A 12,313-nucleotide genomic window follows, 5' to 3' on the forward strand; every position below is an offset into this window, starting at 1 on the left:
TAAATGATTATAAAAAAATTTTTTAAATAGATTTGAAGATACTCAACAAAGTCGATAATATTTGAATTTAAAAAAATTAAATACGAGAGGATAAAACGATTGAGATAAAAGAGATATCTACAACTCAGTGTGCTAAAATTGAAGTCAATAACTATTATGCAATAATTTCGATGTATTTTCCAAAAAATATCTTTGTATATAAGAAAAATTTTTTAAATAAATTTGAAGATATCTCAACAAAGTCGATAATATTTGAATTTAAAAAAATTAAATACGAGAGGATAAAACGATTGAGATAAAAGAGATATCTACAACTCAGTGTGCTAAAATTGAAGTCAATGACTATTATGCAATAATTTCGATGTATTTTCCAAAAAATATCTTTGTATATAAGAAAAATTTTTTAAATAAATTTGAAGATATCTCAACAAAGTCGATATTTGAATTTTAAAAAATTAAATACGAGGATAAAAAGATTGAGATAATAGAGATATCAATAACTCAGTGCGCTAAAATTGAAGTCAATAACTATTGTGCAATAATTTTGATGTATTTTCCATGTTACAAAAAATATCTTTGTATATAAAATCGTAATGGCTTGTTTTATTAATAATTGCAATTAAAGCTTTTACATTAGTATCGATAATGTAAATTTCTTTTCAGTTATATATTGTATTCTATTTTTTACTTTGGCACAAATGACATTATAGATAGATAGACTTTAATAAAATTCGGCCTAACAAATCCAAATTGAATATGCAACAATGACGTATCGAGGCGGAAAGATTATTTTTCTGTACTGCGATATATACATGCAACACACTAATTAACGTCTCTGCCTAATAATGTACATAAAATGAACATTTGCGATGAAACTTTAGCAGCATTGTCGTCATTTTTGAAGACTGTATTAGGAATATTCTTCGGGTGTGTTAAGAGAGTAACAAATTATATGTATATATACAAACAAATAATATTTATTATCCCAATATTAAAAGTAATGAGCTGTTTTCGTTTCTTAGATCTTGTTGAACGAAGCAATGTCTACAGATTGAACTAGGTCCTCGAATTCTTGAATCTGTTCGATCAACAAGTCCACCGACACTTTTTCGTCCTCTATCACGCACATTATTTGTAACTTGTTTATGCCGTAGCCCACCGGGACAAGTTTCGCTGTAAAAATATTAAATTTATATTAACAATAATTTTTATTGATCACGCAAATCAATCAGCGTATATCAATAGAGTAATAAAATTAATACAACTTACATGCACCCCAAACAAGGCCGTCCATCTCGATCGATCTTACCGCATTTTCCATTTCTTTCATATCCGTTTCGTCTCCCCAACTCTTCACGTCTAGGACGATACTCGATTTGGCGATAACTACGGGCTTTTTTGATTTTTTCTCTGCATATGCCTTTAACCTTTCCTCCCTGATTTTTGCGGCTTCCGCATCCTCTTCTTCGTCCGAGCCGAATAAATCTAGGTCGTCGTCATCTTCGCTCGCTTTTGCTGTGGACGAAGTTGGAGCACTAGTGGTACTAAAGATGGAAGGTGTTTTCTTTTCTCCAGGAAGTGACTTGAAATCGTAGGATTTTATATGGTTGTACCAACGGAGTACATGAGGATTCGAAGATGTTGGTATTTTTCCCAGTGCCTCGAGTACTGCAACATCGGCTTGAGTTGGTTGCCACCTATTGGGTGCAAATTCTTTTATACAATACATTTTGTATTTTAAAGTTAATCCTTATTATCAATTCGAGCATCATTATTAAAAATTCTTATACTTATATCATCATATATATTTATCAAAAAATAAGAATCTAATGTACCTTCTTAAATATTGTTCTAATACTTAACTGATTGTATATATTGATTTGATTATATATTATATATAATTGATATAAACTTTATAACTTTATTATCATACTTCCTATAAATTAAAAAGTAAATGAGAGATACAGATAAAAGATAAATATACAAAATTTAAAAAGATACATAAAGAAAATAAGGAAAATATTACTTACAGAGATTCTTTTACGTTAAATCTTCATTAATACTCAAACTAGAAAAGATCATCCAATTGTATGTAACAGGAATAAAATATTTTTTATTTTGCAATATATATTATTTATATAATATATAAAAAACAACACGCAACATGAGCAACAAATATAAGTAGAGTTTGACTTATACATCTGTAAAAAATCTTCAAATATCTCTCTTACACAAATGTGTGAAAGCAGAATATCCAAGAATATAAGGAATGCGATATTATTAAAATGCGAATTTACTAAAAAAAAATTTACAAAAAAGTAAAAAAAGATAAAAGAAAAACGTAAAAATAAGTAATAAGTGCGTGCGATGCTACGCATATGTGTGTGTGTCGTCTGTGTGACACATATCCATACGTGTTACTGGAAATGTTCGGCGGTCGTAAATAGACATAGTGCAACAGATTCTCGCGATCGGAGCGAGTTTCCGGGCCCGGAACATCATCGGGAGGAAATAACGCAAGATATTGGGCGAGAGAGGATGCCGCGCTAATAAGCGGAGCACGTGTACCGGAGACATATCGCGGCGAGCGCGTTGGAATGCGCTAGAAGTAGGCTCACCCGTCGACATAACTGCGATCGGCGAGATAGGTGTTGAGGTCCTCGACACCCTTCTCGGTCTTCAGGTCACCGACTGCCATGGCGAGAGCGTGTTCTGGACGAGTAAATAATAGCTGTTCCGAGAGCACGACGACTCAGCGGGGACCCTTTCGTCTGATCGCCGGAAGAGAGAGCTGCGTGCACCAGCCGACTCGTGCGACTCCGACGTGACGTTCGTTCCGGTGCGCCTTCCTCAAGGTGGGCCCTCGAGGCGCGCGGAACAAAAATCCCTAGATAGTGACGTCTGGGGAATGTCGCTGTCACTGAAGAGAGAGAGATAGAGGGACGACCAATCAGAATCTGTGATAACGTTCGATTAACCAATCAAGATGAAAGAAAACAAATCCTTTATCCCTATTGGTCAATTAAATATTTCTCTGCTCCAAAAAAAAATTTATTTTTTTTTTACTTTGTTATTTTATTAAACAAAAAATCTTCGTTCCGATTTATAAAGATATAATTATAAAAATCATTAATTAAATTTATTATAAAAATATATAATTTATAAATATAATTTATGATATATATTATATTATATTAATTATATTGTAAATATATTATGAATATATATATTATATAAATGTATACATATATTATAAATATAAATTATAAATATATAATGTTATATAAAAAAAATATTATAAAATATTTATAAAAATTCTGTTGAAATCTTTAAGAAAAATTGAATTTGATATATAATTCTGCCACATAATATCCCATTATTTTTTAGATAAAAATTGTTGATCGAATTCGACAAGATGCTATATATACGGTGACGTAAAAGTATAGGAATTGCTTTCTTCGATCGAACTCGCCATTGCTCATCATGAGCTCAGCGCGAACCGTTAGGTGTTTCTGACGTCTAGAGAAGGTATTTTAAAAATGGTTGTGATCATTTTTATTTGATTGAAATTTGTATATGTAATTTCGGTAAAAAAAAATATACTCAGAATTATCGTGATATCCCATAAAAACATTTGATATTATCCTATGTTTCGGAAACATATGCCTTTATTGCTTATTTATAGTTCCTCGGTTAGGTTAATTCGCCATTGACTTGTGCGAAATTTTTGTTTATTACATAATAAAGTGCGATGTTGATAGTTGTTGATAGCGTGGCGAGATGTTGAGGCTGCCGGTTGTGCGGGCCACAGGCCTAGCAAATGGAAGGTTCTGCGCTGTCAATTTTCACACAACGTCTAACAAGTCACAGCAGGAATTGGTCGAGCTCTTCATTGACGACAAGCCTGTGCAAGTACCACCAGGAACAACAGTCTTGCAGGTTTGTGTTGATATCAATTTTTGCATTCTCTTTATCCACTTTCAACTCTCTTATCTTGTTGCGAAGAGCAATACATAAAAATAAAATTATATATTATATATTATATATCTTATAATCTTTCTCTTATCAATACATATAAATATATATATATTACTTCTGATTTTATAGACTACAGATTTTACAAACAATGAAAGAATATTCTTATCACAAATATTGCAAAGTACATATTGTATTTATAATAAAATTAATGATAGATAATACACTAATATTTATGAGATTTTACTAACTGATTGATATTTTTGGTTTTTTAGGCTGCTGCCAAAGTAGGAGTTGAAATACCAAGATTCTGTTATCATGAACGTCTTGCTGTAGCTGGTAATTGCAGAATGTGTCTTGTTGAAATAGAGAAGCAAGTTAAGGTAAATAACAAAACAGATAAATGAATAATATATCAAAATTAATTATTATATTTATCTTATTTTTTTATTTTATAGCCAATTGCTGCATGTGCCATGCCAGTGATGAAAGGTTGGAAAGTGAAAACTAACTCTGATCTGACAAGGAAAGCTCGTGAGGGTGTTATGGAATTTCTGTTGGTTAATCATCCATTAGACTGTCCGATCTGTGACCAGGGTGGAGAATGTGATTTACAAGATCAAAGCATGGCTTTTGGAAGTGACAGGAGTAGATTTGTTGATATTAATTTCTCTGGGAAAAGAGCAGTGGAAGACAAAGACATTGGACCTTTAATCAAGACAGTTATGACACGTTGCATACATTGCACAAGGTGTATTCGATTTGCTTCAGAAGTAGCTGGTATTGATGATTTGGGAACTACTGGTCGTGGTAATGATATGCAGGTACATTTAAGATTTGATTTATATATATTTAGATAATGTATAGAAACTTATTAGCTTATTATTGCAAAATAATTTTACCAAATTAAAGTAAATTGTTTTTATTTAATTTTATCATATAATATTGTGTCTTTGAATTTCTTGAAAAATTTTGTAAAATTGAGAAATATTTATTTGCATAAACTTGAATAATTGTTTTATATGATCATGATAATAGTTGTTAACAATATAGGAATTATTCCAAGAAATATATTAGTGTAATTAAAGTAATTAAAAATAAATATAATAATTTTAGGTGGGAACGTATGTCGAGAAATTGTTCTTGTCAGAATTGTCTGGCAATATCATTGATCTTTGTCCTGTGGGTGCATTAACAAGTAAACCGTATGCATTTGTTGCTCGTCCATGGGAAACACGTCGCACTGACAGTATCGACGTTCACGATGCCGTTGGTAGTAACATAGTTATCTCTCACAGAACTGGTGAGGTTTTAAGAATACTACCAAGAGTGAATGAGGTAAATATTCTTAACACACTTGCAATAAAAATATGATTTTGTTACATGTTATTAATAATTATATAATTATTGATAGGAAGTGAATGAGGAATGGCTCTCGGACAAAGCCCGTTTTTCATATGATGGACTCAAAAGACAAAGACTCATTACACCAATGATTAAGATTAATGGAAAATTGCAAGCTGTCGATTGGGAAGATGCGCTCATTGCTGGTAAAATCTATTATATATTTGTATTTACTAGATTCGTCACGTTTTATTGATTTCAATTATACATCAACATTCTGATAACTAGCTGCTAGATCCATAGCGAATGTGTCGGCGGAGAAATGTGCTGCGATCGCTGGGAAATTGGCAGACGCGGAGGCTCTTATTGCCATGAAAGATTTAGTGAACAAATTGGGCAGCGAAGCTCTAGCCACGGAACAATGTTTCCCGAAAGACGGCTCGGGCATCGACCTCAGAAGTAGCTATCTTTTGAACAACACCATCGCCGCGATTGAAGATGCGGATGTCGTAGTATTGATTGGTACAAATCCTAGATACGAAGCACCATTAGTAAATACGCGTCTCAGGAAGGGCTATCTACATGGCGAACAAACAATTGCCCTTATCGGTTCGGACGTTGATCTAACGTACGAACATGAGGTATAATCTTTATCTGTTTTACGTTATATTTCTCCTGTTAATGTATTCTTCAGTAAAATATATCCTTTTTGTTTTATTTTTTAGCACTTGGGAGAATCCTTCGATGTAATAACGAAGTTACGTGATGGTTCACATCCATTCTCTGCTACCCTGAAAGAAGCTAAGAAACCACTTGTCATCTTAGGCGCCGATCAGCTAGCTCGGAAGGACGGAGCTAAGATTCTCTACGAAACGCAAGCATTAGCGAAGGTTTTAGGAGATAACTTAAAAGTAAATTTTCCCCAATCTTATATGTAGTAATTTTTTAGAAATTATAATAATCGCTCATCTTTTGAATTTCAGGCTCCCCAGGAATGGAAAACCTTAAATATATTGCATACAAATGCTTCTCAAGTTGCTGCTTTAGATATCGGTTATGGTTCGACTGTAGAAGAAATCAAAGAACAACAACCGAATGTTCTGTTCCTTTTGGGTGCTGATGATGTCAATATTAAGAGAGAAGATTTTCCAAACACATTTATCATTTATATAGGTATGTCTATGCACATGTAACAATGCTGAAAACATTTTAAATATATATATAAATTACTTTTAATGTATATATATGAATTATTTATAATTGAATTTTTATTGTAATATATTAAGTTTATAAAATTAATTATATTTATTCATATTATTAATTATAAATTTAAAACTTTATATATTTTATTTAGTTTTATATAGCAATATCAATTTAATTTATAATTTTTAAATTATTAACTATAAGATTACAGTAAATGTTATTTATGATTTTAGGAAGTCATGGTGATGCTGGAGCGGCCATTGCTGATGTTGTATTAGCTGGAGCAGCATATACTGAAAAAGTCGCAAGTTATGTTAATACAGAAGGACGCTCCCAACAAACGTGCGCGGCAATTACACCACCTGGTTTAGCACGTCCAGATTGGAAAATTATTCGCGCCCTTTCTGAGGTAATAATTAATAAATTAAATAAATAAATGTTCATAGTCAAAAAATGCAGATTCTCAAATAAGTAATCAAGATATGTGTATATTTGACAATTATATACTTTATTAAATTATAGATGGCCGGTATTACTTTACCATATGATAATTTAAACGAAATAAGATTCAGGCTTGAAGAAGTCGCGCCACATCTGGTACGATATGGTAATGTTGAACCAGCTAATTTCTTTACACAAGCTTTGGAAATAGCTAAGGTTTGTATCTCGATTAGATGTAATGTATTTTTTAACATAAAGACAATATTATCTATATATGTTGTTTATGACATGTTTATAGCAACAGTCTGGAGAATCATTTTTAGCAGACCCGGTGGATATTAAACAAAAGACGTTGGATCAATTTTTCATGACTGACGTAGTATCACGAGCGTCTTTAACTATGGCAAAATGTATTCAAGCAGTCATGAAACAGCGACAAAGTGCAGTATAAATTATTCAATATTGTATTGAATAAAATTCTCATTTGTTAGTTGATAATAGTATATCTGATAACACTGGCTAGATATTATGACATCCTGCAGCCAGTAATAAAAGAATTATAAAAACAAAGCATTAAAATGTATTTATAGAACTCTGTATATTAAATAATTCTGAAAATGGGAATCTATAAATGTTGGTCCTATCAGTCCATTAATTGTATATTTGTTGTTAATAGGATAATATAAACTATTTAAAATAAATATAATAAATTTATTTTCGTTTTGCGTAATTTTTTTTATATACAAATATATCATTAGAATATGCATGAATTATTAAATTATATTGAATATATTACAGGAATGTTTAAGACAATTTCTTCAATAATGCAATCTGTTTTTATAACAATTACATAATTTTTTACAAACTGAATATACTTAAATAAAAAAACATTAGAATATAATTGTGCAGAAATAAAAATATATAATACTTTATTTGAAACATTTTTTCATTAAATATCTAAATTATTTAAACATACATTATCATTAAATTTATATACTTTTACTTCTGAGAAATACTAATATCTGTTTATACAATTACACATGGTAATTGTTATATATTTGTATATACATTTGGAAATACATTTCATATTTTTTACAATATGTATGACACAAAATAAAATTTTTATAGAAAGACATTTACTATGTATAAAAAAAATTGTTATTTATCTGATGAAACGATCAATTAGAATATCTTAATTGCTTGATTCTGGTTGATCATCTGTATCAAGCTCACCTGAACTTTCATCAGACTCGACCTAAAAATAGAAAAGTTATATTTTATTTTTCATGTATTGTGGAAATAGTTTCATTTCATAAAACATACCTTGTCGCCTAATTCAATTAATCTTTCTTTATACAACATAATTTTACTATCTTGATCAGTCAAAAGTTCTAAAAGATCTTCTTGGTCTTTCTTCAATTTTTCAAGTTCCTCTGTTTTTGATTTTAATTGATTCTCTAATTCTGATTCCTTTTCATTTTTCTCTTTATGCTCTTGCGTCATGTGCACATATTCAGCTAAACGATTCTCTAAATCTACAACTGTTGTTTTGTAGGTTTGTAATTCTTTTTCCAGATCTATATTACTACTAGAATTAACTGTCTCTTTTCCATCCCCCATATTTATTTGTGCTGCTCGAAGAACCAAATTTTGATCTCTTAAATGACTAATAGTTGATTTAAGTTCTTGCAGTTGTGTCTGTAATAGTATTGAAAAATATATATTAATTTTTTATATGTACATCAAACACATTTCTTAAAAATAAAAAAAAATTGCTTAGTACCTCAAGTTCTTGTTTTTCTTTTAATAAAGTATCATTAACTTGATTCAGCTTTTGAATTTGCACATCTTGTTCTCTTATAAGACCTTTGTATTGCAAAACCAATGCATTGTCAGATACACTCATAGATAATTGATTTCTATTTTGATGTTTATTATTAGCATCTATCACTGATTTTATTACAACACCTAAAAGAAAAAAAAATCTTAATTTTTATTTCTAAAAAGAAATTGAGAGAGAATGTTAAATTTTTTTATCATTATGAAAACCATTTATTTTCGACATACGATTATAAAAAATATTATGTATATAATGTATACCTTCTAAACTTTTCAGTAATCTGCAAAATTCGTGATCCAATAAAAGTTCTGACGGATTTTTCACCGAAGGTTGCGGATGTTTTAACGTTCGGGAATAAATTTCGTGTCTAGCAATACCGCCAATCGCGTCTTGAAATTTTTCCATACCTATTCTATTCTCAATTAAATTATACACTTTTTCCTGCGAGATAATATACACAAATTATTGCAATTAATTACACACGTTTTACTTTGTGTAACTTCCATAAACGTCATGAACTATCTCAATTATATAAATGGCATTACCTACCTTTGTATAAATTGGTACACTATCATCGTTGTAATGTATGCAAATACCGATAAGTAAGGCGCACATGCTCTGTAGTAAAGTTTCTTGTAGATCATCATTATTCTCTTGCGATGATAGAAGGGCTGTTAGATACGCTACCGAGGAATCGATAGCTAGGAATGATTTGACTGCGAGCGGACAATACGAGGTCCATTGACAGAGCAACATCAATAAGCCCAATTTACACTGTGTCTTATTACCCTGTTGCAACAACATAACGCATTGTTGTATAAGTGTTACCGGTGGCTTCCCAATATTGGTCGCAAGGAGCACTCTTAAAAGCTGTTCCTTCTGACTTATATTCTCGATCAAAGCGTGAGATAATGCCACTGCAGAAAACCAATTCGACAGTGAATCTGCAGAAAATAATCCGCCGCACAGTAACTGTCCTAACAACAAATATAGAATTTGCATTATTCCATTGTCAAAACGCCTTTTTTTCATATCATATAATAATATAATATATCATATCATATAATAATATATCATATCACATATTATTAAATATATGTTATCATATATTATTATTATACATATATTATATTAAATGTAGTCAAGATCTATCAAAAAGAGCTTAATAAACCTGTAGTTAGCGATGGTGCTTCGTTGCCTTGCGGTAATAAAGTTTGAATCAACTGTGTCTGTCCTACTTCGTTTTTATAGAGAAAGCATTGAAAGCAATATAGTACAGAACATCGCAGAACGAATGGTTGCTTTTCATTCACCATGGACATTAATAACACAACAATAGCTGGTCTATAATGTATTGATAAATTGTTCTTCATTATTTTGAATAATATTAAATATAAAATGACTCTATTTAATGTAGCTTATCATACCTTGGAGGAGTGCTCGGTGCCATAACACTCGCCAAAAATTCTTGATTACTAGCATTTCCTCTTATGACTTCTGCTACAGTATTAATGGTCTCTGTCAACACATCTGCAGGTACTCCACTAGCCATTAATATATCGCACAATGCTTGTAACAATCCACAAGCTCTCATAGTTCGTTGACAAGCTGCAACTGCCTTCACATATATATTATTTAGTTATTATAATAAAATAATAATAAAATAAAAACGTAATAAAAGAGAAATTTTATAAATATAATGTCAATATTTTTACCTGAGCAGGTGCACTTGGTGCTACCAATGCTCGTACAACTTGCACCATGCAGTGAACATTGGATACTTTTTGTGGACTCCAACCACCAAAGTTATTATCTTCTGTTTCATTGGGTATTTGAAACATTGGCGTCAATTTCTGAATATAACTACCTACACATATTGCAATATAAAAATTATCACACAAAAGAAAAATTATTGAAAAGTTGATTATTAAAACCTATTGAAATTACCTTCCTTAAAAAAGTTTTGGTTACTGACATTTCCTCTGAGAAGATTTAACATCAATAAGAGACAATCTTCTACAACAATACCACCATCTGCATTACCCTCTTGTTGAATAACATCAAATATGCGATCAAATGCATTTTCAAATGCTACTATTTTTTGAATATTTGCATTGCCTTTTGTTAGTTGAATGAGTAGCAACAAAACCTAAGTAATAAATGTAAATAATATGTATTAACAACAAGAGGATGCTTTCTTTTCATATTTCAAAAATATTTACTTAAATACTATTAATTTAACATACATCATTGCGTATAACTTCTCTACTATCGCTCAGCAAATCCATCAATTTAGAAACTCCCATAGGACTGATCAAAATTATTTCTTGAATATCTTTAGATCTGTTTGCTAATAAATGTGTTAACAATTTCAACGCCGGCCATCTGACACGAAAGTCAAACTCTTCAAGAAATGTTAGTACTAATCCAATACTATCTGAATGCTTGATAAATATTTCTGTAAACTGTTCTCCTATCTTGGCTTGAGGATCGTGGTTGTTCACTGAAATTATACAGAATAATTAGACATGAAATCGAATAACCATCAAAGAACATCTTACTTACTTTCTTCCTCAAATATGTCAGGACTTGTAATATTACACAGTGTGTCTAGAGCTAAACCAATTATTTCGCAATCTGTCTTGTCCATTTCCAGCACCTGCCTCAACGCATCCATCCCTTGAGCACCAACTTCCACACGATATGTGCGTGATAATGCTTTGAGTGCTCGACAGGCATCTCTTCTGTCATTGAGTAATGTGGAAGATTGCAATCTATCTACTAATCTTTCCACCTGTATTAAAATACATAGATATATAGCAATAGCAATTGTAGCTTTACAACTTTGTTAGACAATTAGTAACAAATTTGTAAATAAAAATTTGTAAAAAAATAGTAACAAAGTTGTAAATAAAAATTTGTAAAAAAATAGTTACAAATTTATAAATTTGTTACTAATTGTCACTGATAAGAAGCTTTATTAGTTGATTCAACAATAAGAAATAACCTCTCGAGTATGGAAAAAATATTATGGAATATTAGCTTTTTTCTTTTCATTTACCGTATCGGCACCTGTCGGCTGAGTTCCAGCTGGAGCGGTTCCTAAAACGGATTTCAGACTGCTTTTAAAATACTCCATTCTTTTCCTCCGATAAACTTTCAACGTCTGCTGTAAATTACATACACGTCACACGTTGACATTTCACTACCGGAGGGACATAATTTCCGAACACCGGATTGATAAAAACCTGATGTATATAAATTATATAGATTTGAACTCGAATTTGTATTTAAGCTTTATTGCTTCTGCGCATCTGAACGCGATAGCGATAACCAATCAGATTGCGGCTTTTTCGTACAACGGAAAAGTGATTGGCTGAATGCTTTTACGCGTGTGAGAGTCCGATCTTAAGATTTAATCCAACCAATGAAATAGACATGTAGCACGAGACGGACTATGAACAGGATTTTTTATATTTTGAAATTTATCTTTTTGTTATGATTAATTTA

General features: G+C 31.1%; 3 protein-coding genes across 3 annotated transcripts; 1 reads left to right on the forward strand and 2 right to left on the reverse strand.

Annotated features, from left to right (window-relative positions):
* Positions 1-955: 955 nt before the first annotated feature.
* eEF1beta (elongation factor 1-beta) lies at positions 956-2,831 on the reverse strand. The gene is made up of 3 exons (XM_029322332.2): positions 2,619-2,831; positions 1,270-1,697; positions 956-1,173 (listed from the first exon to the last, which is right to left on the reverse strand). The coding sequence occupies exons 1-3, from the start codon at positions 2,696-2,698 to the stop codon at positions 1,019-1,021; spliced, it is 663 nt and encodes a 220-aa protein (XP_029178165.1). The 5' UTR covers positions 2,699-2,831; the 3' UTR covers positions 956-1,018.
* Positions 2,832-3,443: 612 nt separating this feature from the next.
* ND-75 (NADH dehydrogenase (ubiquinone) 75 kDa subunit) lies at positions 3,444-7,677 on the forward strand. The gene is made up of 12 exons (XM_029322329.2): positions 3,444-3,528; positions 3,762-3,939; positions 4,251-4,358; positions 4,434-4,799; positions 5,092-5,313; positions 5,390-5,525; positions 5,608-5,960; positions 6,045-6,230; positions 6,303-6,492; positions 6,756-6,931; positions 7,045-7,179; positions 7,262-7,677. The coding sequence occupies exons 2-12, from the start codon at positions 3,781-3,783 to the stop codon at positions 7,412-7,414; spliced, it is 2,184 nt and encodes a 727-aa protein (XP_029178162.1). The 5' UTR covers positions 3,444-3,528; positions 3,762-3,780; the 3' UTR covers positions 7,415-7,677.
* Positions 7,678-7,984: 307 nt separating this feature from the next.
* Positions 7,985-12,035, reverse strand: p115 (general vesicular transport factor p115). Its single transcript, XM_029322330.2, has 12 exons — positions 11,865-12,035; positions 11,369-11,597; positions 11,050-11,306; positions 10,751-10,952; positions 10,519-10,670; positions 10,231-10,421; positions 9,975-10,147; positions 9,353-9,780; positions 9,064-9,244; positions 8,747-8,931; positions 8,287-8,661; positions 7,985-8,218 (listed from the first exon to the last, which is right to left on the reverse strand). Exons 1-12 carry the CDS (start codon positions 11,940-11,942, stop codon positions 8,156-8,158), a joined length of 2,514 nt encoding a protein of 837 aa, XP_029178163.2. The 5' UTR covers positions 11,943-12,035; the 3' UTR covers positions 7,985-8,155.
* Between the last annotated feature and the right edge of the window lie 278 nt (positions 12,036-12,313).

The sequence above is a fragment of the Nylanderia fulva genome, unplaced genomic scaffold (assembly GCF_048542155.1).
Source record: "Nylanderia fulva isolate GAGA-0341 unplaced genomic scaffold, ASM4854215v1 Scaffold18, whole genome shotgun sequence".
Taxonomy (NCBI): Eukaryota; Metazoa; Arthropoda; class Insecta; order Hymenoptera; family Formicidae; genus Nylanderia; species Nylanderia fulva.